Below are 25,165 nucleotides of genomic sequence, written 5' to 3' on the forward strand. Positions count from 1 at the left end.
TCCTCTTGCCTTAGCAAGGGTGCCATGTGAGACTTTGGGAGGAGGACTCCCAGCTGAGATTCATCAGAGCAGGGCATCTGAGCCCTGGTTTGGGGCCACGGTCTTCTCTCTGGGAGAACTAAGGACTCTGCAGGCAGACACTTCACCCATGTTGGTCCCTGTTGAGAGGGGGAGAGAAAAGACAGAGAGAGTCAGCGTGTGGAGAAATGGTTGGGGCAGAGAACCCAGGTCACCTGGACTGAAGGTTGTGGGATTCTCCATAAGATAGTGTTTTGGGTTCTTTTTTTATCTTGATGAAAAGTTTGTAATGTTTACTGTCACAGAACAAATACAATGGTGACTAAGTTTTGCAAATGTCATGGCTGAGTCTATGTGTTTTCGAAAGAGATTTTCCCAATTTTTTCTTTCTAATGATGTCTGGCTAGTCTGTTGGTTCATGGACATCACGTTGGTGCTGTTTTTCTTTAGAGGTAGTGGGGTGATGGATTGGGGTTAGAGGCTGTGGGGTGTGCTCTCTCTGGCACTATTTGCTGCATGAAGGAGGCAGTCTTTTGGTTTTTCATTTAAAAAAATTTTATTTTTATTTTATTTTATTTTTTTGAGAGAGGGTCTTGCTCTGTCACCCAGGCTGGAGTGCAGTGGCGTGATCTCGGCCCACTGCAGCCTTGACCTCCCTGGCTCAAGCAGTCCACCCACATAAGCCTCCTAAGTACCTGGGACTGCAGACAGGTGCCACCATGCCTGGCTAATTTTGTTTATTTTTTGTAGAGGTGGGTCTCACTATGTTGCTCAGGCTTGTCTCAAACTCCTAGGCTCAAGTGATCCTTCCACCTCAGCCTCCCAAAGTGCTGAGATTATAGACGTGAGCCACAGTGTCTGGCCTGGCTTTTCATGACATGAATACAAACTCTGATAGTTTCAGTTTTACAAGCCCCATGTAGCTGTCAAGTCTTGAAAGGCAAAGCCTGTATGGGACGAAGAGGAAAGAGCAGAGTGGTCTGGGATGCACTGAAGGGAGGGGAGGCTGCTGTGGAGCTCAGGGGCATGGAAGGAAGGCTGGGGGCGGGGGCAGGGCACACCACTGCACACTGCTTTCCTGAGGCGTCTACCCGACCTCTGACTTAGAAACACAGTGGATTCTTGCCAGGCCCCTGTGGCAGTCCTGATCCATGGCTGGAGTTTGGAAATACTTGACCTTTGCTCTCTAGGTGACAAGTGACCTGGGCGGGCAGATCAGCTCCGGATTCTAATGAACTCTCCCCCATGTCAGGCTTTTTTTGTAGGCCCTGGAAACAGATTGGGAGAGCCGATCCCCATTTCCAAGGCCCATGAGCACATTTTTGGGATGGTCCTTATGAACGACTGGAGTGGTAATTACTGGAGTTCTGCTCCTGTGGAGATGAGGTGGAGGAGGCTGGGGACTGGGGGCAATTTTATAGAAGCTGAAGATCTGGTGCAGGTCAAAAGTGGCAGTTGATGCAGTGACTGAGAGTGTGGGTTTGGGTATCAAACAAAGTTTCAGCTCTAAGAACTCAGGCCACTCACTTAACTCCTCTGAGCTCCAGTTTCCTCATGAGTGGCTAGGGACACGGCTGACACCATAACTAATATTTACTGAGCACTTATGTGTCAGGCCCCGTGCTTAACATCCTACATATATTCTCCCGCTGATCCCTACGTGGCATGTGCAATATTATCATTCCCATTTTGCAGATGAGGAACTGAGGCACAGGGAGATTTCAGTTAATTGCTGAACTAAGATTTGAAGCAAAACAGTCCAGCTTCTGAGCCTGAGCCCTCAACCCTTTGCGATATGTGGGAGGAAGGTGGCACCGTAAGCCCCAGGAAGTGTCTCCCTCATAGTTTGAGGATGAGCTTCCGGCCCCTTCCTGGGGGATATCCTGACTACCGTTGGGTCATCCTTCTCTTTGCTGTAGCCTGGCACAGTGGCCTCAAAGGACCTCTGTCCTTGGCATTGGATGCTCTTGCCCCTTGGTCCTGGGGCAGCCTGGCTGGGGCTGAGCTTTGTGGAGGGGCTGTGCTGGGTGTCTTTTCTCCTTGGTCAAGGGCAGGAGGGGGTCTTGGGGAGAGGCCCTGATCAGCCTTTGTAAGTCCCGGGTGCGCCCTTCTTCTGCAGCACGAGACATTCAGAAGTGGGAATATGTCCCTCTCGGGCCATTCCTTGGGAAGAGTTTTGGGACCACCATCTCTCCGTGGGTGGTGCCCATGGATGCTCTCATGCCCTTTGCTGTGCCCAACCCGAAGCAGGTAAGCACACTCTCTGCAGGAAGCTCCCAAACCCAGCCCTGCTGCCTCCGAGCCTGCTTGCCCACTGAGTGGACATGCCGGGCATGCAGACCATCGGGAAGGAAGCCCTGTGCCCACGGCATGCCCACAGTGGAGTGCCTGGGAGTTCCTGGCCACGATTACCTCCAGGCAGCCAGGGCATCATTCTCCCTTATGGTTTCCCTGACCCTGGCACAGTTCTTGGAGAAAACACAGGATTTTGTAACCTTAAGAATCTTGCAAGACCAGGGGATCTGGCCAGTTGGTAGGAGGAGTCCCTGCAGGTACCAACATTGCACAACCTCCCAGGTGGCCATCAAATCGTGTTCTGTGCAAATGGCGCCACCTGGATCCCAACTCATAGAATGCAGTTTGGAGTCCAGCAACAAGGGAGTCCCGGCAGCCTCTGGTTCCCAGCACCACTGGGTCTACCACTGGGCCTAGGCCTTGACCCCTGGTCCCAGTCCCCTCTTCTCAGCCTCTTGCAATCTGCCCCACTCCATCACTGGCAACATCTGGCCAGAGTCACCTGTGACCCGATAGCCAGTGTCATGACCTTGTGTTCCCTTCAGCATGGACTTCCTGTGGCCCCTCACTCTTGTTGGCATTGCCTCACCCCTTGGCTTCTGGCATGTGACCTGTCCTCGTTCTCCAGTGTCTCTGAGTCCTCACGATGCCCCTCTCCAATTCTGACCTCCCTGTGGGGATCCAGGCCAAGCTCCCAGCCATTTGCACATCCTCACTTGAGCATCTCACCACTCATTTGCTGGGGGCGTCTAGCAACACCCTGTGCAGGTCCTGCACCCACACTGCTATCCCGTGTTCCTCTGCCTCTGGGGTCATCTCATGTTTGCTGTGCTACAAACAACCTTGAGGTCTTTCCCTGCAAGCCAGTTCTAGTGAAGTACTGTGGGGCTTTCACACTCGCCCCTTGCTCTCTCCTCGCTGCTCCCTGCCCACCCCTGCTCATTTTCAGTGTTCAGGACGTGGCTTTCTCTCTAGCCGACAGCAGCCCTGTCTAGTCTCCCTAGGGCCGGAAGGCCACAGCCTCTCTCTGCTTGTCCTTCAGTCATCTGCCTTCTTCCAGGTCTGTCATCACAAGGCTTTGCCCACACTCCTCTGTGCCAGCCCTTCCTGAACACCATTTATGTACAATCATCACTACTGTTACCCCTTCTGAACTATTATTTACTTAATGTTTTTCTTCAGAGTGGCTCCCAGTTTAAAACTTAATATATTAAGAAGGGAACTTTATATTCCTACTGGCATCACTAGCTACAGTGTTTCATAACTATTAGAATCACCAAAAACGATCTCATGTCCCATGGGTGACTGACGTACCATGCTTTGGAAAACACTGTTTTTGGCCGAAGTGCAGATGTTCTGGCCCAGCCACCCAAGCTGCCTCCCTCGCTGGCTCCAACACCAGCCAGGGCTGTCTGCTTCTTTTGTGACCCCTCTGCCTTCCAGGGGCCCTGCAATGCCCTTTCAGGCCCCAGCCTTTCCTCACAGGCCCCAGCCTTTCCTCACAGGCCATGCTTTGTTCCCCATCTTGACTTGTCTGCTGCCCACCTTCCCTTTCTCTCCCCTCCCGTGGCTTACAGGAACATCTCTGGTTTGGCTTCTGTGACCTTTGACCTACTGATGCCCCTTCCTTGGCTGCTTTTCCTGGAGCCCCACAGTATGATCCCCCCACTGCTATCCAAGGACACAGTGCTGGGACCCTGGAGAGGGAATGCTCCTGCTGTCTCAGACCCTCTGCCTGGGGGAACAGGTGCTGCCGGTGAGCTCAGCCCACCTGCCAGTGACCTCTGTGCTGTGCTTTGCCCTCCCAGGACCCCAGGCCTCTGCCGTATCTCTGCCATGATCAGCCCTACACATTTGACATCAACCTCTCTGTTGCCCTGAAAGGTATGTCGTGGGGGGATTGACATGGCCAGGAGCTCTGAGGGAATGTGTGCCTGTGTGCCTTGTCCTGAAGGCTCCTGAGCTTTGGCAAGGGTGGGGGCACATGCTACAGCCCTGGAGACGTGTGGCTCTTCTAAAGGAAAGAGGGCCGGGCACGGTGGCTCACGCCTGTAATCCCAGCACTTTGGGAGGTCGAGGCGGGTGGATCATGAGGTCAGGAGATCGAGACCATCTTGGCTAACACGGTGAAACCCCATCTACTAAAAATACAAAAAATTAGCCTGGTGTGGTGGTGGGCGCCTGTAGTCCCAGCTACTCGGGAGGCTGAGGCAGGAGAATGGCGTGAACCCAGGAGGCGGAGCTTACAGTGAGCCGAGATGGCGCCACTGCACTCCAGCCTGGGCGATAGAGCGAGACTCTGTCTCAAAAAAATAGAATAGAATAGAATAGAATAGAATAGAATAGAATAGAATAGAATAGAATAACATAAAATAAAATAGGAGGGGAGGAGACGCTCTGGTGCTCACTGGGAACCTAACTGGGTCCACAGGGCATTAACCCTATCACTGAGCTCTCAGTGATAGGGCTGAAAGGATGGAGTCCGGCACCTCTGTCTTCCACTTGAATCCCGTCTCCAGCCTCTCCAGGGGCTGCCTGGCCCCCGCTCACATATCGCTACTGACCCTCACTTCTGTGGTGGGTGGCACATTTCATTGAGTGCCTGTTTGAAAGCATGTCCTTGTGGGTCTGCTCGCAGGAGGCTTGGCTGAGCCCCTGGGGCCACACAGAGCCAGCGCATCAAGGCCCCAGATTCCCACCCTGGGCCAGCCCTGAGTGTCTTGCAGACAGGCCTGAGATCCCCACACTGGGCCAGCCCTGAGGTAGACAGGGCCCACATCTCCCTGTGGCTGCTCAGCCCAGCTCCGTGAACAGACCGGCAGAGAGTTGGTAATAAAGAGACTGGCTCTGCAGGCCATGACTCTGCTCCTCAACTGCGGGACTTTGGGCAAGTTGCCCAACCTGGCCATGTCCTCATTTGTCATCTATGAAATGGGATAATAATGGCGTTGACCTCATGGTGTGTTGTGAGGACCAAACATGTCAATTCATGCAAAGGTCTGGGACAGGGTCTGTACCTAGGAAGAGTCAGGTGTCATTTTCCAGTCCCAATAGAGGCCCTCAGGTGGAGAGGGTTTGCCTGGTGGCCACACACAGACCTCCTAGCCACACTCTGACCACATCTCCTTTTTAGCTACATTCCTTTCTCTTTTTTTTTTTCCTGAGACAGAGTTTCACTTTTGTTACCCAGGCTGGAGTGCAATGGCACGATCTCGGCTCACCACAACCCCCGCCCCTGGGTCCAAGCAATACTTCTGTCTCAGTCTCTTGTGTAGCTGGGATTACAGGCATGTGCCACCATGCCTGGCTAATTTTGTATTTTTAGTAGAGACGGGGTTTCTTCAAGTTGGTCAGGATGTTCTCGAACTCCTGACCTTAGGTGATCCACCTGCCTCAGCCTCCCAAAGTGCTGGGATTACAGGTGTGAGCAACCGCGCCCAGCCAGCTCCATTCCATTCTTCCATCTGCTGTGTCTGCACACACCAGCCTTTGCCGTGTCTGTCTCACTGCCAGTTCCAGGGTCTCGGCCCTTCATGAGGTGGTTCCTGTCAGGAGGCTCAGTACCCTGCAGGAGTGAGGAGCTGTTGCCATGGGAGCAGGATGCTCCACGGAGAAAAGGCTGCCACAGAGAGCCTCCTGGCTGCTCAGGGCCCCCTGGGAAGCTGGGCTGGACCTGCTCTTTCAGGTTCCAGGTCAGGTAGCTGAGGCTCAGAGAGGAGAAGGATTCACCCCGAGCCACCTACCTGGCTAATGGCAGGGCTGGGACTCAATCCAAGCGTCACAAGTTCTAGGCTGGCCTCCTGCCACTCACTATGCATGCTTGGAGTGTATTTTCTATCTGGTTTCATCCTAGATATTTCTTCCTGCCTGCCTAGAGGTGAACTCACCCAGGGGAGGCCACTGGTGGAGAAGGGACAAAATTATCCAGAAAGCATGGTGTCCAGAGATGTAGTCTTGCATTTGCAGTTCTGATGTTCTGAGTTGGGATCTAGGTGAAAGGGTCTGGGGAGGAGCAGGCTTGGGGGACCCAGAATTCGCATGGCTGAAGAGCACATCTGTTCTGTGCCACCTCAGAGGGGAAGTTAGGAGCAAGGGAGGAAGCCAGGTTTTTTTTTTTTTTTTTTTTGAGACGGAGTCTCGCTCTGCCGCCCAGGCTGGAGTGCAGTGGCCGGATCTCAGCTCACTGCAAGCTCCGCCTCCCAGGTTCACACCATTCTCCTGCCTCAGCCTCCCGAGTAGTTGGGACTACAGGCGCCCGCCACCACGCCCGGCTAGTTTTTTGTATTTTTTAGTAGAGACGGGGTTTCACCGTGTTAGCCAGGATGATCTCGATCTCCTGACCTCGTGATCCGCCCGTCTCGGCCTCCCAAAGTGCTGGGATTACAGGCTTGAGCCACCGCGCCCGGCCTGAAGCCAGGTTTTGAGGGAGCAGAGGAGCTTTCTACTTATTAGTGTTGTTCAGAAGTGGAACAACAACAGTCCGGTAACTTGCATGTAGTAGATGTTTAGTAAATATTGTTTAGTCCATTGTAAAGTAGCACATTGCCCATCACTGGAGGAGCTTGGCAGGGGACAGATGACCCAGCTATCCAGAGGACTCCTGAGGGGACAGCAGGTTATTCTTGGTCAAAGGTCACAAGTAGCCTTCAAATGGCACACTATCTCCAGTGGATTTGTGGGTGCCAGGTTCACTGTGTTAAGAAGGATTTCTGAGGCTGCATGTGGACTCAGAGCAAACATGCGCTGTGATCAGTTAATGCCGCCTGCTGTAGGCGTGGGAGGAGGAAGTGGTGACTCGTGCGCATGTATTGGCCAACCCTGGACATCCCAGCTCTGATGTCCTAGGAGCTAATTGTTTCACAGACTTTAAGTGAAATCATGTTGGACGATGGGAAGCTTTAGCCACAGAACAATTCTTTTTTTATTTGCCTCCCTGAAGCATGGAATTAAGTTTTCATCAATATTGCTTTTCTTTCCAACAGGAGAAGGAATGAGCCAGGCGGCTACCATATGCAAGTCCAATTCTAAGGTAAGTTTTGGCGCTGATCAGACTGCTTCTTAGAATTGGGGGAAAGAGAGACTCTTCTTCTTGGCAGGAGCAGGAGGAGGGCATTGCTTTTGGGATATGATGATGGCTCAGCCTGTGGGCCTGGAGCTTCCATGGCCTGTCTCTTTTAGGAGCGGCCATGGGGTCACAGAGTTCTCTCAACACAGAGGCTGCATAAATGTGGCCAGGGATTTTCTTGGGGGACAATAGGTGTTCCTGTAAAGGTCTCGTTCCTGGTTTATCCTGTCCTGCCAGGGGCTGTATTGGTGAGAGTGACTTATTTTTTAAGTGAACTTGTAATTGAAACGTAATACACATAGATAAAAATGCACACATTACTGTAATCCCAGCACTTTGGGAGGCCGAGGTGGGAGGATCACTTAAGCCTAGGTGTTTGAGACCAGCCTGGGCAACATAATGAGACCTTGTCTCTGTAAAAAGTAAAAAAATTAGCCGGGCATGGTAGCATGCACCTGTGGTCCCAGCTACTTGGGAGGCTGAGGCAGGAGGATCACTTGAGCCCAGGAGGTTGAGGCTGCAGTGAACCATGATCACGCCACTGCACTCCAGCATGTGTGATAGAGCAAGACCCTATTTCAAAAAATAAAAATTTTAAAAAGTGCATATTATACATGTATAGCTAGAAGAGTTTTCCTAAAATGAACATCCCTGTGCAACCAGCACCCAGATCAGAAATGGGACATTTCCAGCATCTCAGCAGACCCCTGGGCCCCACCAGGTCACTTAATCACTCCCTCCAGCAAAGGTCACTCCTCTCCTGACCTCTATTACCATATTTTTTTTTTCTGTTTTTCAGTTTTATGGAAATGGAATCATAGGATAGCATGTATTCTTTTCTAGCTGGCTTCTTTGTTTTAGTGTTATATTTGTGAGATTCGACCCTGTTGCTCTTTGCAGTGATAGCTCATTTTTCTCATTGCCTTCTAGTGTTGCACGATATATATATTCCACACTTGATTTATTTTTTTAAGTCACATCAATTCCACAATTGATGGACATTTGGTTGTTTCCATTGTTTTTGGCTATCGTAGAGTTACTGTGAACATTTTAGTACACACATTTGGTGCACATATGTGCACATTTCTGTTGAGTGTATATCCAGTAATAAGCTTGCTGGGTCATAGAGTACACGTAGATTCAGCCTAGGAGTACTTCCAAACAGTTTTCTGAAGTGGTTATACCAGTATATACTCCCACTAGCAGCATGTAAGCATTTTGCCTGCTCCACATCCTCGTCAGCCCTGGTGGTGTTTGCCTTTTCATTCAGACTGTGCCGGGGATTGTGACTGCAGTTTGCATTTTCCTAATGACTAATGCAGCTGGGCATGTTAGTCATATGTTTATGGTTCATTTGTTTCTTGGCCTTTTGAATATCCTCTGAATCATTGAACCATTCCTAGTTCCCCTAATTTCCCTTCTAATTTAATATTATTCTGGGCTCCTTAGGCTAGTAAGAAGAAATTAAGGGGCCTCCTTGTGGGGGCTTGTGGGCAAGAATCCATCTTTTGGGTTTCCTATGCTGGGATGTATGACTATAGGAGTGGCGATGTGAGAAGCTGTGGCGTGGGACAGGCGTGGGCGTGCATTGCCTCTGAGTGTCTCGGTGGGCACGTGGTACCTTGGACCCCTCTGCCCACAGCCTGACCTCCCATAGCTCTCCATCACTTCTTGGCCTGCCCTGACATCGTGTTTGAATCATTCAGCTCCATTGCTCAGTGTCCATCCCAAGGGCCGGCATGGGAGAATGGGAGCAAGGGCTTTGTTCACAAGAAGCCTCTGCTGTGGTGAGGACTTAGACTCTCCCAATGCAGGACTGGAGGGTGTTCCCAGGGCAGAGTGGAGTGTTGTACACATGGGCATGTTGCAGGCTGAGGGACTGAGCAGCAAGGTCAGCCCCTAGGGGATGCTGCTTGGAGAAGGTGGTCAGTGTGGGCTTGAGGTAGCAGAGGAGCTGAGGTCGGAGCTTGTGAAGGAGATGAAAGAGCTTGAGGGAAGTCTCTGGGCAGCTCCCTAGGAGGACAGTGTGTCCTTGCTATAAGGGCCTGGAGAGAGCTGGCTGGGGGAGCTCGGGACTGGGGAAAGGCCAGGGAAGGTGGTCGTGAGCAGGGCAGGCTGTGCTCAGTTGCCTCCGGGATGCTAGGCTGAGCCTGCAGCTGCTCATTCCACCTTGCGTCCGTTGCCCACAGTATATGTACTGGACGATGCTGCAGCAGCTTACTCACCACTCTGTCAATGGCTGCAACCTGCGGCCGGGGGACCTCTTGGCTACTGGGACCATCAGTGGGCCGGTGAGTATTTGGCTGCACTGAGGGCTGCCCACACAGAGCATCCCTACTCCCCACACAGCCCCGAGGGCCCTCAGCTCATCCTCAAGAAGGAATTTCAGGCCCAAGGTGGGTGTATCTCACAACTCTGTCTTCCTCATAGCCTTTCTCTCTGGGTGCAGTAGGGACTTCTCATCCAAATGCAAACCTAAGGAGACTGGTGTGAGAACGGAGGCCTGGGTCTCTGCCTCTGTAGGGGAGCAGCACAGTGACACGTGGGGAGGAGTCAGGAGACAGTGATAGTGTCTTGTTGTCACCATCTCACACTGTACCCTCCCAGGATGAGGTGGCCATGTTGCTGTGCCCCTTCCTGCCCACTTGTCCCCCTGTAAGCCTGCGGGAGTCACAGAACCTTCGGAGACGATGATCTTGGGGTGGTGCGTGCGTCAGTCACTCCCTGCAGGGGCCTCGCCGAGCTCTCTTGTTCCATGAGCTGTCGACAGGAGGGTGTTAAGCATCACAGTATCTGGGCAAACTGCAGCCTCCAGAGTGGGGAGGGGATGCTGCAGGGGGCACTGGGCACTCTGGTCAGGGATTCACTGATTCCTAAATAAGCGATGTCCTTAGTGGAACCATTGCTGTCCCCACAGGAAGAAGGGGCAGAGTTCCAAGTCTCAAAGGCATCTCTGCAGTGATCCCATCAAGGCCGAGACAGTGTTTCTGAGGGGCATGAGGGCCCCTGCTGCTTCTCGGGACTCCCAGGTCTTGCTGAGCATGGTCCATGCCAGAGCCAAGGCATAAATTCATGGTATTCTTTCTTTCCTTTCCTGTGAATAAGGAGCCAGAAAGCTTCGGCTCCATGCTGGAACTGTCGTGGAAGGGAACGAAGCCCATCAGCCTGGGGAATGGTCAGACCAGGAAGTTTCTGCTGGACGGGGATGAAGTCATCATAACAGGTGAGGGCTGCCAAACCCAGCAGCTCATCTTTCTCCTTGCCCGCCGTGCACTGTTCTAGCTGCGGGACACTTCCACCTGGCCATGAAGCCATCTGTTCTAATGCATCCTGACTCTGCCTCCCAGAGTCTCTGCCTGCTTGTTCTGTCCTTCCCCACAGCTATGGCTACCCAGGACTTCAAGCGTGAGTCTCCCCAGGTCAGAAAGACTGTAGACATTCTGCTTGGTCTCCCTTCTCCCTGAGCAAAATTATAAAATCCTGGCAGGTTCCTCAGGGTCTAGACTTTGCAGCAAACCTCCTGTGCAGAAACTTGGTGAGCTATGACTAGGATCAAGGAAAGTTCAGCTGAGTTAGTGGCTGAGGCTTCCCAGCAGCCCATTGCGAGGAGGCAAGGGTGCCTCTTAAGTCTTCTGGGGGGCCATTCTGCCTACCACATTTTACTAATAGAGGGGAAGGGCACCATAGTGGTTAGCAGCACACTCTTTAGAGCTGGAAAGATTCAGGTTGGACTCCCAGGTCCCCCACCAGCTGTGCGACCTTCATTAAGTTATTTAACCTTTCTGAGACTCAGTTTTTCCTCATCTTTAATTTTTTTTTTTTTTTTTTTGAGTCAGAGTCTTGCTCTGTCATCTAATCTGGAGTGTGGTGGCACAGTCTCGGCTCACTGCAACCTCCGTCTCCCAGGTTCAAGCGATTCTCCTGCCTTAGCCTCCTGAGTAGGTGGGATTACAGGCGTGCTAATTGTGTACGTGTCAGTTTCCATGATTAACTAAAAGCTCTCCTAATACACCTGGCTAATATTTGTGTTTTTAGTAGATACGGGGTTTCACCATGTTGGCCAGGCTGGTTTCAAACTCCTGACCTTATGATCTGCCCGGCTTGGCCTCCCAAAGTGCTGGGATTACAGGCGTGAGCCACCGTGCCCAGCCTTCTTCATCTTTAAAATGGAGTGAATACAATACGTAACCTGACAGCATAGTTGTAAAGATTAAATGAACTCGTTTATTCCCTTTGTAGACATTTATTGAGCACCTACTCTGAGTCCCATCTTGGGGTTCTGGTGGTAAAAAGACAAATGAAGTCTCTGCTCTTCTGGGTTTATATTCCAGTGTCGTGACTGCGCCATTTTACAGATGAGAAAGTGAAGGCGTAGTGGGGTTAAATGAGTTGCCCCAGATCTGCAGCCAGTAAATAATGAAATCTGGTTTCCTTTCCAGGCAGCTTATCTTCAGAACCTAGGTGTTTAACACCTTTGATAGTGTCTAAAGCACCTATCAGAGGACATGTTACCTTGTGAGTGCTTAAAAATGGCGATGATGGTCGTCTTTTCATAGTTTTCTTTATTGTCATTGCTGCTTTTTTCCAGAACCCAGTTTTTAGAAGGCTTTGCCTCTTGACCTCTTCTTAATGGGATCCCTGCATGAAGTGACAAGCAGTGGCACCTGCTTGCCCAGTAGAACAGCCACCCTGGGGCGAGGTGGTGCCCGACCTCTGCACTAACACTCCATGTCCTGCTCTCCACCTGCTGACCACACATTTCCCTTGGGATGCCTAATTGTCACCCTCGCCCCTCCTTCCTTGACTGTCTTCGTACCGCTGACAATCTATGGGCTGGAACCTTGCCCCCGTTTCATCAGCACAGTCTGTTGGGCATCCTTGGAAAATGTCCTGCCATCTCTGTGCCGCGGACCCACTCCACACCATCACCCTTCCAGGCCTGAAATCCTAGACGAGCTTTTGCACCAGGCCCTTGCAATCCATCCTGCTCATGGTGCCTGAAAAATGAACCTTCATGTTTGCTTTTCCCATTACTCTTCCACTCAAGGTCTTCTTAAAGCTGCTGTTCCAACAAATCAATATCTTCCCCTCTGATTCTGCTCTACCTGCTTAGTCTTACAGTCTCGTTCTAATACGTAACCCTCTGTGATAAGAGAGTTGCTTTTCTCATTACCTGCAAACCCTTGGATATACACGGGCTCAGCCCAAATGTTACCTTCTCTGGTTACTCAGGTAGAATCAATATCTCTGTCCTCTCTGCTAGCAATTCATGGAAAATACAGAATTCTGGTTAATGATGTTCATGTCAGTTTCTGTGCTTAACTAAAAGCTTGTGTTAGTTTCCTGTGGCCTCAGTAACATAGTACCGCAAACTTTGTGGCTTAAAACAGCTGAAATGTATTCTCTCACAGTTCTATAAGGTACAAGTTCAAAATCCTCGTGTTGGCAGTGCCACGTTCCTGGAAACTCTGGGGAGCGTCTGTCCCTGGCCTCTTCCAGCGTCTGGTGGAAGCCTCTTTGGCTTGTGGCCACATCGTGCCGATCTCTGCCTCCACAGTCACATTGTCGCCGCCTCTTCTGTCTCATCTCCTTTACCTCTCTCTTATAACACACATGTGATAGTATTTAGGGCCCACCTAGACAATCTCCTCATTCTAAGATCCTAACTTAATCACATCTCCAAAAAATTTACTATATAAGGTAACATTCACAGGTCCTAGGGATTCGGCTGTATGTCTTTGGGGGCCATAATTTAGTCCACTCCAGAGCTCTTGGAGAGCGAAGTTTAGTCCAAGTAGCAACCACGTAGTGCATGCTCAGTGTGGCTGTTGGTTAGTTCTTTGAATAAAGTGGATTTGGTAGAGAAGATGCAGGCCGAGTTCAAAACAGCAGATGATACCCATTATTAGTCAATAAATACCCGTTTTGCTCACATTTCTGCAGCCTAATTAAACCTCTCTAATTTGCATTTGACAATATTTACTGAACATCTGCTAGTAGCCAACCATATTGTAGGCATGTCCACCTTCCTTATTTCATTTTTTACTCACAATAGCCATTTGGTAATATATCATTGCCTCCATTTTGCAGAGTGGAAAACTTAGGCTGATAGAAGGCAGGTTACTTGACAAAAGTCCCACAACTGGGGAAGCCAGGCTGCAACCGAGGTCTTCTGATTCCCCTGCTGGGTTTGTTTCTAGTCTTTCTGCAATGCTTGCCAGACCTACCGCAGGCCTTTGGTCACGGTTCTGTGGATTGAGTGAAAGCACTTTCTGAAGTTTTGATTTGGGGAAAGGAAGGAAAGAGATGATGGCAGAAGAGAAAATGGTGGCTTTAGCTCTCTGTTGTCAGTGTGATAAGGGCCCCTGACTAAGCCATGCTAGACCAGGCAGCTGTCCAGGGCCTGGAAGAAAGGAGGCTGGTATTTAGCAGTTGGAATGCACATGTGTTCTTGACATTTGAGCCAGGGAAGGATTGAGAAAGGAGCCAAGATGCCATGAGAGTCATTTCCATGTTTGTTTGTGTATACAATGCCTTGCTCCAGAAGGATTTTTGGAGGCCAGCAGAGGAATTCAGGGAAGGCAGTTCCTTGGATCTGAAGAAGCATGTGTTGGCAAGTGAAGAGGGAAATGGGAACAGATGCGCAAAATCCCCTGGAACCAAGAAAGAAGAATTATAATTTGCTAAGATGAGAGGCATACATTATATATTAATAAAAATAAAAAAGAGAATTTCATACAGAAGGGGACCACTGAAAAACTCAAATGAGTGAATATTGCTAAAATTTGGGCTGTGTGTTTATGGGGGAAAAGAGGGGATAAGCAGAGGAGCAGGCAGGTGGAGGTGGTGCGTCAGCTGTGTTACCTTGTGCAAAGGTGCCCCGTGTCGGCGGACAGCTCTGCCGTCACCTTCTATGACTTCACTGGTCACGTGGCCCTGCTGAGCTGCTTTCTTGCTTGAAAGCCACACATGGTTTCTTCAGCTCTTCCTGGCTTTCCTCCTCCTTCTCTGTACCTGCTCAGATGCCTTTATGGCTGCCTCTCATTTCCCTGCTTGCTCTTCACGGATGCTTCTTCCCCAGATCAATTTCTAACCATTGGAAATGTGATAGAACATTCAGAAGTGCTGGCATCAGCCAATGCCGCAGCACTTACTGCAGGCCAGACACTGTGCCAAGTGCTTTACCTGCAGTACATTTTCTATTCCTAACAAGGCAGCTACTTTTATTGTCTCTATTTTTCAGATGTGGAAACTGAGACCCAGAAAGATGCATACTTACCCAGGATCACACAGGCGATACAGGGTGGAGCCAGGGTTTGAACACAGGCAGCTGGGCTCCAGGAGCTGTGCTCTGAACCCTTGTGTCCTCTTGCCTCTTTAAGTAGTGCAATGAGATTCTCATTTCTGAGAGTCCAAAAACCACAAAATGTTCAGCAAGAGAACAGGTGAAGTAAACAAACCAACAATTAACAAAAATCTCTGATGGTCTTGGTGTAACTCATCCATCCCCTAGTCTTGCTCACAAGCCCCATCTAGTGTTCAGCTTGCAACTTGCAAGAATGTGTTCTCACAGGCATTTGCACAGATGGCTCTGCACTGCTGGACACATGCATTTCCCACTCTCCTTCGGATCTTAGATGTGTTGATAGTTGTGGTTTGTTGTGGATTCTTTCTTGGTATCTGACATTATTTGGAAACAATATCTGAGCAAAAGTCTTTCGTTTCTTTCCCTGTATCTCTCAGTGGTGGCATCTGCCACCTGGTCTTCCTGTGTCTCTGTTTATTCCAGTTTCTCTCTCTAGCTTTATGGCTTCCCTTGCCTGGCACAGAATTCCTGGGCAAGGGTGGCCAGGGGTCCCAGGGTGTAGAAGCGGTGACCGTTCTCCTTCAGGACCATGTTTGGGAGAAGGCTCTTTAAAAATGCTGCAGTTCCGAGTTAGTTGTTTTGATAGTTGTTTAATAAATTTCTGCTGGGAGCCAGTTTTACTTTAATAGGCTTTTTTTTTTTTTTTCCTCCAGTGGTGTGGATATTTCTGAGCACTGAGATGGAAAAGTGACTGACAGAAAATAATGAAACTGAGCAACAGAAGAGGCGAGGGCATAGTTCTTGACAAAGGGCATCCCTGCACGTTGTCAGCATGTGGGTCATGGGGTGCGCCCAGCCAGGGAGGCTGGCTTGACTGTGCTGGCGCCAGGGAGGGTAAGGGGCTCCAGGACCAAAAATTCCGGGAATGCCACTGTGGTGTTCAAGCTGCTGCCTTTCCAGAGAAGGAGAGTGGTCAGAGTGGCCCGAGCCGGAAGGCCCGTTCAGATGACCAGGCAGTGGAAGGGAGAGGGCCGAGGAAACATGCTGGGTTGAGCTGCTGCTGGGCAGGGGTGGCCATGAGGACCACCTCAGAGAAGCTGTACCCTTTCGGGCCGGTAGGGCTTGTTCTGAAGATGTCGTTGACCCCGTCGTGCGGATCCACCCTTGGTCTCGGTGTCAGACGGCCATGAGTCTTCTCAGCATTGTGCTCGGATTTCTTTCTCTTGGCTTCTGGGATCTTGTAATGCATCATTTCTTCTCTTCACATCGGGTAGCAGAAAGCACAGCTCCATGTTTGGAGCTTGCCTCCAGCAGGCGAGGGGATCTAATAGTATTTTTCTGTAACTCAAGGTCATTAGCATCCCCAGAAGTGGCTTTGCCTCCATCCTGGGCCTGGTGTCGTCTCAGTGGTGCCCTGTCACTGCCTCTTCTGGCTTTCATGTGGCTCGGGGCCTTTGAGAAGCAATTCAACCCAGGTGCCTGAAGGCCTCTGTATTGACTTGATTCTGATAAGTGAAAGTTGCTGAACACTCCTCTGTGTCACCTCATTGCCCTTAGAATGAGGTTCAAACACCTTACTATGGCTTCTCAGAGCCCTTGGTAACCTGGCTTCTTAGGGTCCCCCAAAGGACAGCCTCACTGAACAGATGTGACAAATGCTTGAGTCTCTGAGCCTTTGCACATGTTTTTCCCTCTGTCTGGAGTGGCATTTTCATGTGTCTTCCCTAATGAACTCCTAGCTACCTGTCAAGGCCTGGCTCAGATGTCCCCGCTCCCTGCTCCCTTTCCCTCCATGCTGCTCACTCAGCACCTTGTAGACATTTCTCTGTATCTCTCATCCAGACCTCCCACTCCCTCTAAGTGGACCGCTCTCAAGGGCAGAGATGGACTTCTCTCTGCTTTTCCATCAGCCTTATTGAAATGGAATTAAATGAATGAAACTAGTATTTATTAGTTTCTGAGATGTACTGGGAATTTCACTGAAATATTTAGTCTAATCCTTACAACCTTGAGAGATAAGCATTGTTTTTCTTGTTTGTAGATGAGGGAGGTGAGTTCTGAAGTTAAACAGCTTGTTCCCAGCCACCCAGCTCATAAAGGTTATAATGACTGATGCTTACAGGGTATTTCACATGGGGACTGAGACTGTTCTCAGAGTTTTCTATGCATTTGCTCCCATCATCCTTGCAGCAGTCCTGTGTGGTGGGCACTATCATTAGATCCATTGCACAGATGAAGAAACTGAGGTCTAGAGGGACCCAAGGTCACAGAGCCAGTAAGTGGAGGAACTAGGCTTTGAACTCAGGTATTCTGGTTTCAGGCTAATTGGCAGAGCGAGGATTTGAACTCAAACCCGTGTGGGGATTGTTGACCGCTGTTTTAGCCTGTTTTCACACTGCTGATAAAGACATACCCGAGGCTGGGTAATTTATGAAGAAGGAGAGGTTTAATGGACTCACAGTTCCACATGGCTGGGGAGGCCTCACAATCATGGTGGAAGGCAAAAGGCACGTCTTACATGGTGGCAGGCAAGAGAGAATGAGAGCCAAGTGAAAGGGGTTTCCCCTTATAAAACCATCAGATCTCATGAGACTTATTCACTACCATGAGAGCAGTATGGGGGAAACCACCCCATGATTCAATTATCTCCCATCGTGTCCCTCCCACAACACATGGGAATTATGGGAGCTATAACTCAAGATGAGGTTTGGTGGGGGACACAGCCAAACCATATCAGCCACAGGAAAGCTATTGAGCCTTGCAGTTCCTCTGAGGATCCCTGGCTGTGAGGTGGGCCCAGGTTCTAGTCCAAGTGCTCCTGCGTGCGACTCTGCCCAGCTTCTGTGGAGGGTTATTCTTGTGTTTAAGATATGTGTGTGATTCTGATGGCACCTTCCTGCCTTGGGCCAGCTGTGTGCTGACGGGCACTGCCGCTGCCTAGCTGTTGGTTCTGGTGAGCCCAGCAACTTTGTGACTGACCTTTGTCCTCCTCTGTTCCAGGGTACTGCCAGGGGGATGGTTACCGCATCGGCTTTGGCCAGTGTGCTGGAAAAGTGCTGCCTGCCCTCTTGCCATCATGAGATTTTCTCTGCTGTTCCAGAAACAAAGGGCTCAAGCACCCCTCTCAACCCTGTGACGGGGGTCCTCCCTTGGGCTGTAGGCCTGGTCCTTCATTCAGTGACAAATAAAGCCCTTGTGGTCTGAGGCCTGCACTGCCGCAGGTGCAGCTGTGTCCACTTATGATCGTGATTTGATCCAGTGGGTCAAGGTGTGTAAAGCCTCCCTGCCAGACATTCATTAATATGTTTTCTCACTGTTATTCATGAGGTCACGGGTCTTTGTGGGGTTTTCTTATTAGACATCCCAGGCCTCCTGGTATTCCATGGAATATGAAAAGAGACTGGCACCTGTAGTAGTCAGGGTTCTCCAGAGAAATAGAACCAAGGAGAAAGAGGTCGATTGATTGATTGATTGATTGATTGATTTTTAGCAAATTGGCTTATGGGATTTGGAGGATGGCAAGTCCAAAACCTGCTGGGTGGGTTACTGACTGAAGACCCAAGGAAGAGCTGCAATTTGAATCTGAAGCAGTCTGCTGTCAAAATTTTCTCTTCCTCTGGGAAGTGAATCATTGTGAAGGCCTTAAACTGATTAAATGAGGCCCAGCCACACTGTGGGGGGTCATGTGCTTTACTCCACTGATTTAAGTTTATTTCACCTAAAAAATACTTTCTTAGAAACATGTAGAATATTTGGGTATTCTAGCCAAATTAGTACATGAAATTGCCCATCACAGCACCCTACATGTCCAGTATTTCTTGGGGCTAACGGATGAGCACATATGGGTTGTAGGCTTGGTTCATGGGCCCTGTGGCTGTGTCTCCACGCTGTAAGCCTTGGGAAGAGCCTCCAAGTCATGGGTGCACACCTGAACTGTGATGATGGCAGAAAAGGACCTAGCTTTTCACCTCTTGAAAGCCCACTAGAGCCAGGAGAGTGAGCTCTGTCCCATCTCTTCTGCCTCAACCCATTGCACACAGGCAGCCCTGGTTCTACCCTAGTTCCTTGGTGACTACAGCAAGGGAGGGTGCCCTGCAACCTTTCCTGGGCCTGATGAACCTTATACTGGGGCCTAGGAGGATAGTTGAGGATGCAGAGCCCATCCATCAGATTGTACCATTCATTCATTCACTCGACAAATCTTTATTGAGCACCTTCCATGTGTTAAGCACTGTTCTAAGGATGAGAGGCACAGCAGTAAACAGAATAGCCCATTCGAAGCTTATATTCGAGTGGAAAGAGATAGACAATAAACAGATAAGGAAACGACATGTGGTATGACAGATGGTAATAAGTTTTATGGATGACTGGGGAATGTGGATGCTATTGTAAATGTGGTCACAGAAGGCCTTAATCCTGTAGTACCTTTCTGCTAGAGAGCTGAAGGAGTGAGGGGAGCAGGCCAGATGGATACCTGGGAACAGAGTCCTCCAGGCACAGGAATCAGCCAGTGCAAAGCCCTGAGGATGGAATATGCTTATCATTTCTAAAGAACATCAAGGAGACTGGTATTTCTCCCTTACATAAAAGCAATCTGGGGTCAGGAAGGCTGGAGTTAGTATGGCAGCTCCACAGTATCATTAAAGATACCTCTGCTCGGCCATCCTCGGTATGTGGTTTTCAGTCTTGGGGTTACCTCATGGTGCAAAATGGCTGCTGGAGCTCCAACTAGTATACCTAAGTTCCAGGCCAGTAGAAAGAGACAACAAAGAGGTGAGGACTGGGAGGATGGAAGGGCAGAACTCCTTCCTCCTGAGTTAGGTCACTTTAAGCAGCTTTCCTGGTGGTCCCATACCACACATTTCTTACGTTTCATTGATGTAAATTTGGTCACAAGGCCATACCTCATTACAAGAAAGCCTGTAAATACAGTATTTCATCTAAACACATTGCTTGCCCTGTGAAAATTAGTTTGATTGCCCTAAAATAAGGGGAGAATAAACACTGGGGGACAATCAGTAGTCTCTGCTACATGCAGGCTTGGAAATATCACACTCTGAGGCTGAACTGCTCCCCGTGGACTTTACTTCCTAGAGCTATGCTCTAGGGCCATATTCTCCAGTGCTTTGCTGATTTCAGTGGAAATGCTGTATAGGGCAGCTGTCAGCTGGGTCTCCCAGACGCTACTCTCCAGATCAGACTGATGTAAACACTTATTTGAATTTGGAAGACATCTGCTTCTGTTGACTCAGCTAAAACCCCTGCTCTCTCGACTGTGTTCTGAGATTGTTCCTGAAGCCTTCTCTCCTGGCATCAACCCACAGGAGTGACTCCTGTTTTTCTCAAAGCCCTCACCTGCACATAGGTAAAAGGCCTCATGCTCCGCACGGTAGGTCTTTACTGGAGATTGCTGGGTCATGGGCAAAGGTCACTTAAAATCATTATTAAGCCACTTGTTCCCACTGGCACCAGAGAATGCCGATGTCATCTGTTGAGATCACACGCTTATTCCCTTTTTAGGCATTTAACGCACTTAAAGGGCTTGGTGATGTTGGGAAAACCCAATCGGCCTGCCCCAGAGTCTGAAACACACACAGGGCAGAAAGAGCCAGAAACGTTCCTGGCACCAGATTCACTTAAGAAACCAAACTAATGGATGTTAATTCTGGGTCCAGCCTGGGCTTTACTTGGGAATTACTTTTCCCTAATCTTCAGCGACAAGAGCCTCTTTGTTTTACTGTCTCCAACTCCAGAAGTGCTCACTGCCAGCCCACATGACAAGTGACTTTAATGGTCTTTAGTTTTAGAGATCTAATTTATTGAAACCTATCTGTGTGTAATAATATGAAATAGACAAAAATGACTTTCAGAGCCAAATTTCCTTTTTTTGACAGTGGTATTTTAAGGACTAGAAGCATTTTGACCAGATGAATGGAGCTTGCAGATGGGATGATGAGCATCTCAAGGCAGGTTGGCCATAGTTATCACTGTATCTTCCTTATAATTTGTATTCCATTTATGCTTCCTGTTTTGAACTAGTGGCCCATTTGGAATATGAATGGATGACTGTGGAACAGAGAGTAGAGTTCATTTGAAACTTTACCTGACCAGGAGGAGTCAGTGCAGAGGTGTTTCTAGCAAGATGGGGCCCACTGCAGGTTTTATTGTAGGGTGGCAAGGGAGCTAGGCTCAGGGGCATGCTACTGCCCTGGGCTGGGACAGGCACTAGGGGTTCCAGGGGCCAGGAGCCCCTGTCTCTATTGCAGAGGGGAGTGGAGGAAGAGAAGCCTTGTTGCCCCCACCATGGTACTTCTGTGTCCTGAGGCCTTTCACACACATTGGTTTACCTTTGAAACACTGTACATTGAGAGCTCTCCTGAGGGTGAGTGTAGACTTGAACGAAGACAATGTTTTTGAGGACAAGGGAATTTTTTCTGTTTTTGTTGTTGTTGTTGTTGTTGTTTTTGTTGTTGTTTTTTAATTTTGAGAAAGGGTCTCACTCTCTCACCTAGGCTGGTGTGCAGTGGCACAATCTTGTCTCACTGCAGCCTTGACTTCTCTGGCTCAGGTGATCTTCCCACCTCGGCCTCCCAAGTAGCTGGGACTACAGGTGCACACCACTATGCCCAGGTGATTTTTTGATTTTTTGTATAGATGGGATCTCACTGTGTTGCCCAGGCTGGTCTTGAACACCTGTGCTCAAGTAATCCTCCCACCTTGGCCTCCCAAAGTCCTGGGATTACAGGCATGAGCCACCATGCCTGGCAATTTTGGGGTGTAAAGTATCATAATTAATATTATCTCAAAGATTCCTGACAACAAAATGGATCTCAAAAGTGGTTCTATTTTCACATTTTTTCCCCCTTCTTTAGTGTGGAAGCATATTCCTTTTAACAACTCCAGAAAAAGTAATGTGGCAGGGTTGTATTCCGAAGTACTAATTTGTTTTCTGTGTATCCCCTGTCTTTCTGCCCTCTCAGCAAGATTTCCAGGGCTGTGGGAGTATTTTGCTCTCTCTCCTCCTGCAGAGAGGCAGAAAGAAACTCGTGGGAGATGGACCAAGACTGGATGCTTGCTTGCAAGCCTGTTTTTGCTTTTTAAAATGTTGCTCTTGAAAACTAAATAAGGCTGAGGCCAGTCTTATTTTCAGACTGTTTGCCAACAGCACACCCAAAAGCTGGAGCGACAAGTTCTTTCTCGAAGAGGGAGTGGAGTCGCACGGCACATCTATTCCCGCCAAGGTCATGATCCCGGAAATAAATAGACCTTTGTTGTTTATGATGATTTCATTAGTATCTGCCTTCATTAGATTTTCAGCTACTTGAGGATAGTCTGCTTTTGCTTACTGAAAGTTCATCAGTACCTAGCACATAAGAGCCACTCAATGTATACTCGTTAAGTAAGTGAATGAATTCTAGGAGATCACTGGGGGCAGACTGTGTCTTATTGATAGGTCTACTTCTAGTACTTGCAGGGCCTAACTTGAGATTGCTCATGGAGTCTCAGTATTTAGGCAGTATAAACAAGCTATACACTGTTAAATAAAATACTTTCTATTTTCCTACCTAGATATGTTTGCTTTCATAATTGCAAAACAAACATATTTGCAAATTGATGGCTTTTATATGATTGAAAATTGGTAAAATATACAACTAAACTTAATTATCATTGCACTTGAAGAAAGCTGATGGGATGGCAATGTTTGGATGAGCATTAAAGACATAAATTCATGAATTTTGTACTTTATACATTTTTAAAATCAGACTTTATTTTTTACAATTATTTTTTCTTTAATTTCATTAGAATCATTAATTACGCTCTCCTGAGCTTTTCATAAATGTGTTTTATTGACAATATAAAATATTAAAAAGTATATTGAATTATACTTCACTCTACAAGAAGTAAATATCTTCATCAAAACTCTAAGTGTTAAAAATTGAAAAATTAAATTTTTCATAAGCACTTTCAAAGTTAGTTTTCTTTGAAAATATTCAAATTATTAATAATAAAAAGCAAGATACAAATTATAATTAAAGAGCTTTAACATTTAATCTCAAAATTCTTCAAATAAAAATGAAATGTCTAAATTCATTTTTTGAAAATGTAATAAAATCTGTTTTGTTTTGTTTTTTTGATATGGGGTCTCACTGTGTTGCCCAGGCTGGCCTCAAATCCTGGGCTCAAGGGATCATCCTGCCTCAGCCATCTGAGTAGCTGGAACTACAAGCATGTGTCACTGCACCCAGCTCAAAAAATTAATTAAATCTTATTAAAAATATTTTATAAAAACAAAACTACTTTGCAGTCTTAGTGTTCACTGTCCATTTAGTTGCCAAAGTAAAGAATTAGTATCACTCTTCGTTTAGGTTATGATACCCATGTGCCAACTAGGGCACGTTTTGTGAGTCCCTTCAGAACCACAGGTTGGAAATGAAGTTTGATTTTAAAAATGTATAAAGTAGGTATGTAATTGACGAATTTATGTCTTTAATTCTCATCCAAACATTGCCATCCCATCAACTCCCTTCAAGTGCAATGATAATTAAGTTCAGTTGCCTATTTTACCAATTTTCAATCAAATAGAAGCCAAAAAAGAAAAAAAAGCAAGAAAGTGGATATTTGATATAAATGGGAAATGACATTTGTTTGGGGAAAGAATCATTCACATTCTGGCTAGGAGGAAGTGTGTAATAAGTTAAATAATCATTCCTTTCTCTCACCTAAGCGCTTCCACTGACATGTCCACCTCCAGGGTTGGACCTGCCACAGTCCTGCGTGGCATTCACACAGTCTCTTTTATTTTGAGGATGCAGGGCAGGGACGTGAAGAAGAACTCTCCTGGCTTGGACAGTATTACTCATAAGATTGGATATTTGCGGTACAGGTTGAGCTGCACCAACCTGAGGCCCAAGGAAGGGGTAGAAGTGCTCGTATGAATTTGAACAAATAGATTTGTGTATGAGTATTTGTTATAAGCTGGGGCCTCTGTGGCATGAGTTCCAAGGAAGCGCCCCCTCCATACCTTACTTCAGCCTAAGGGCAATATTGCTTCTTTATCTCCATCTTTGGACCCCACATTGTCTCTGGATATTTGTTGTGTAATAGCAAAGACTTGCTCATTTTACACAACTAGTGAGTGGCAGAGCTGAAACTGGATTCTAGAGCTTTCAGCTTTTAGGACAACACTCTCCCCATTTATGGTCTAGTGGTATGTGGACTTTGATTTTGGCCTGTGGAAGCAAGCTTCTCAAGGGCAGGCCTGTGCACTACGCATCTTTGTGTCCAATCCCTCTGTTAGACAGTAGTTGCTTCTAAATGTGTGTGGCATTGTACTCACAAAGTTCCCCGTTTCATAGCTATAAGCTCAAGCCAGACTCTTCTTTCAAATGATGTTGGTGCTGTATTTGGTAACCTAAGATAAGAAAAAAGGAAAACAAAACAAAACAAAACAACAACCTCTGTGTACCAAGGATGGTCACTGAAGCACTATTTTTGTAGCCTAAGTTTCAGCCTTTGAATGTCATCGAGTCGTTTAACTTTCTGGGGTCTCTCTTCCCTTAATATATGTTCACGGAAAGCCTGAGCTGCTGTCCTATCTCCACAGTGAACCCCCATAACCCCCCCGCTTAACGGGATGACTGCTGTGAAATGGAGGTGGCTTCTAAGGGACAGTGTAATCTTTTTTTGGGGTATATTGCCCAGCAGCCTCTGTATGGTCAGCTGAAGTATTCTCAATTCTGGGATCCTTCTTAGTTATGTAGATTAGGCAAGTGGACGCTCCTTTCCTTGGAAAAAGGGTATAGTTGGATATAACCAGGGTGCCCCTCTCCTTGGTGCAGAAGGGTGGAGAGGGAGTGGACCAAATTGCATAAGAAGTCCAAGGGATGTGAGGAACTGATATTCCAACCCTCTCTCCTAAATAATCAGAAAATTGGTTTTCTAACTAAAATGTTAGAACATTGATTTGGGCACAGTTGGGCCCTGACTGAGGTCTGTTGGCAGGAAGAGCACCCAGGGCCCTCTGCAGGTTTGTCTCCCTTTGTCCCTCCAGATCTGTTCTCCATCCTTCCCTGTGCTGCTCTTCGTGCCCCTGGAGGCTGACCTCATTGGACAACATCACCCAGGCTCATGCTCTCTGGCTGCTGGTTAGGACTGGCCAGTGGAAGTGCAGGCAGAAGTTGGAATATAGAGGGAGAAAGCAGCAGGGAGCATTATTCTCCTTACTCTTTCCCTGCTGAGCCATGGTTTGGGCAGTGGCTGTGTCCCACTGTGTCCTACTGCTTCTGTGGGAAACATAACCACAGCCTTTGCTAGATTCTGGTGCCACTGTTTTCTCCCCAAGCAAGGGGCAGTAATGGCTTCTTATCGTTGTTAACCCTGGATTAATCACCAACCCTTACCGATTCTCTTTACCTTACCTGTCCCTCTGAAAATTGGCCCAAATTAAACCCTCTTCACTGAACCTTTTGAATTTGCCACTT

General features: G+C 48.2%; 2 protein-coding genes across 5 annotated transcripts in view; one reads left to right on the forward strand and one right to left on the reverse strand.

The window, feature by feature from the left end:
• The window catches only part of FAH (fumarylacetoacetate hydrolase), a 36,136-nt gene extending 18,226 nt beyond the window's left edge, over positions 1 to 17,910 (forward strand). For all 4 annotated transcript variants that reach the window (XM_050799979.1, XM_050799980.1, XM_050799977.1 and 1 more), the window contains 7 exons: positions 1,271 to 1,370; positions 2,138 to 2,268; positions 4,122 to 4,197; positions 7,296 to 7,342; positions 9,568 to 9,669; positions 10,484 to 10,601; positions 17,685 to 17,910. In XM_050799979.1, coding sequence (XP_050655936.1) covers positions 1,271 to 1,370; positions 2,138 to 2,268; positions 4,122 to 4,197; positions 7,296 to 7,342; positions 9,568 to 9,669; positions 10,484 to 10,601; positions 17,685 to 17,764 — 654 coding nt within the window. In that variant the 3' untranslated portion in view covers positions 17,765 to 17,910. The remainder of the gene's footprint in view (positions 1 to 1,270; positions 1,371 to 2,137; positions 2,269 to 4,121; positions 4,198 to 7,295; positions 7,343 to 9,567; positions 9,670 to 10,483; positions 10,602 to 17,684) is intronic.
• Positions 1 to 25,165, reverse strand: part of MTHFS (methenyltetrahydrofolate synthetase) — a 599,465-nt gene that overhangs the window by 329,357 nt on the left and 244,943 nt on the right. The gene's annotated exons all lie outside the window — the stretch shown is intronic.

The sequence above is a fragment of the Macaca thibetana genome, chromosome 7, assembly GCF_024542745.1.
Source record: "Macaca thibetana thibetana isolate TM-01 chromosome 7, ASM2454274v1, whole genome shotgun sequence".
Lineage (NCBI taxonomy): Eukaryota > Metazoa > Chordata > Mammalia > Primates > Cercopithecidae > Macaca > Macaca thibetana.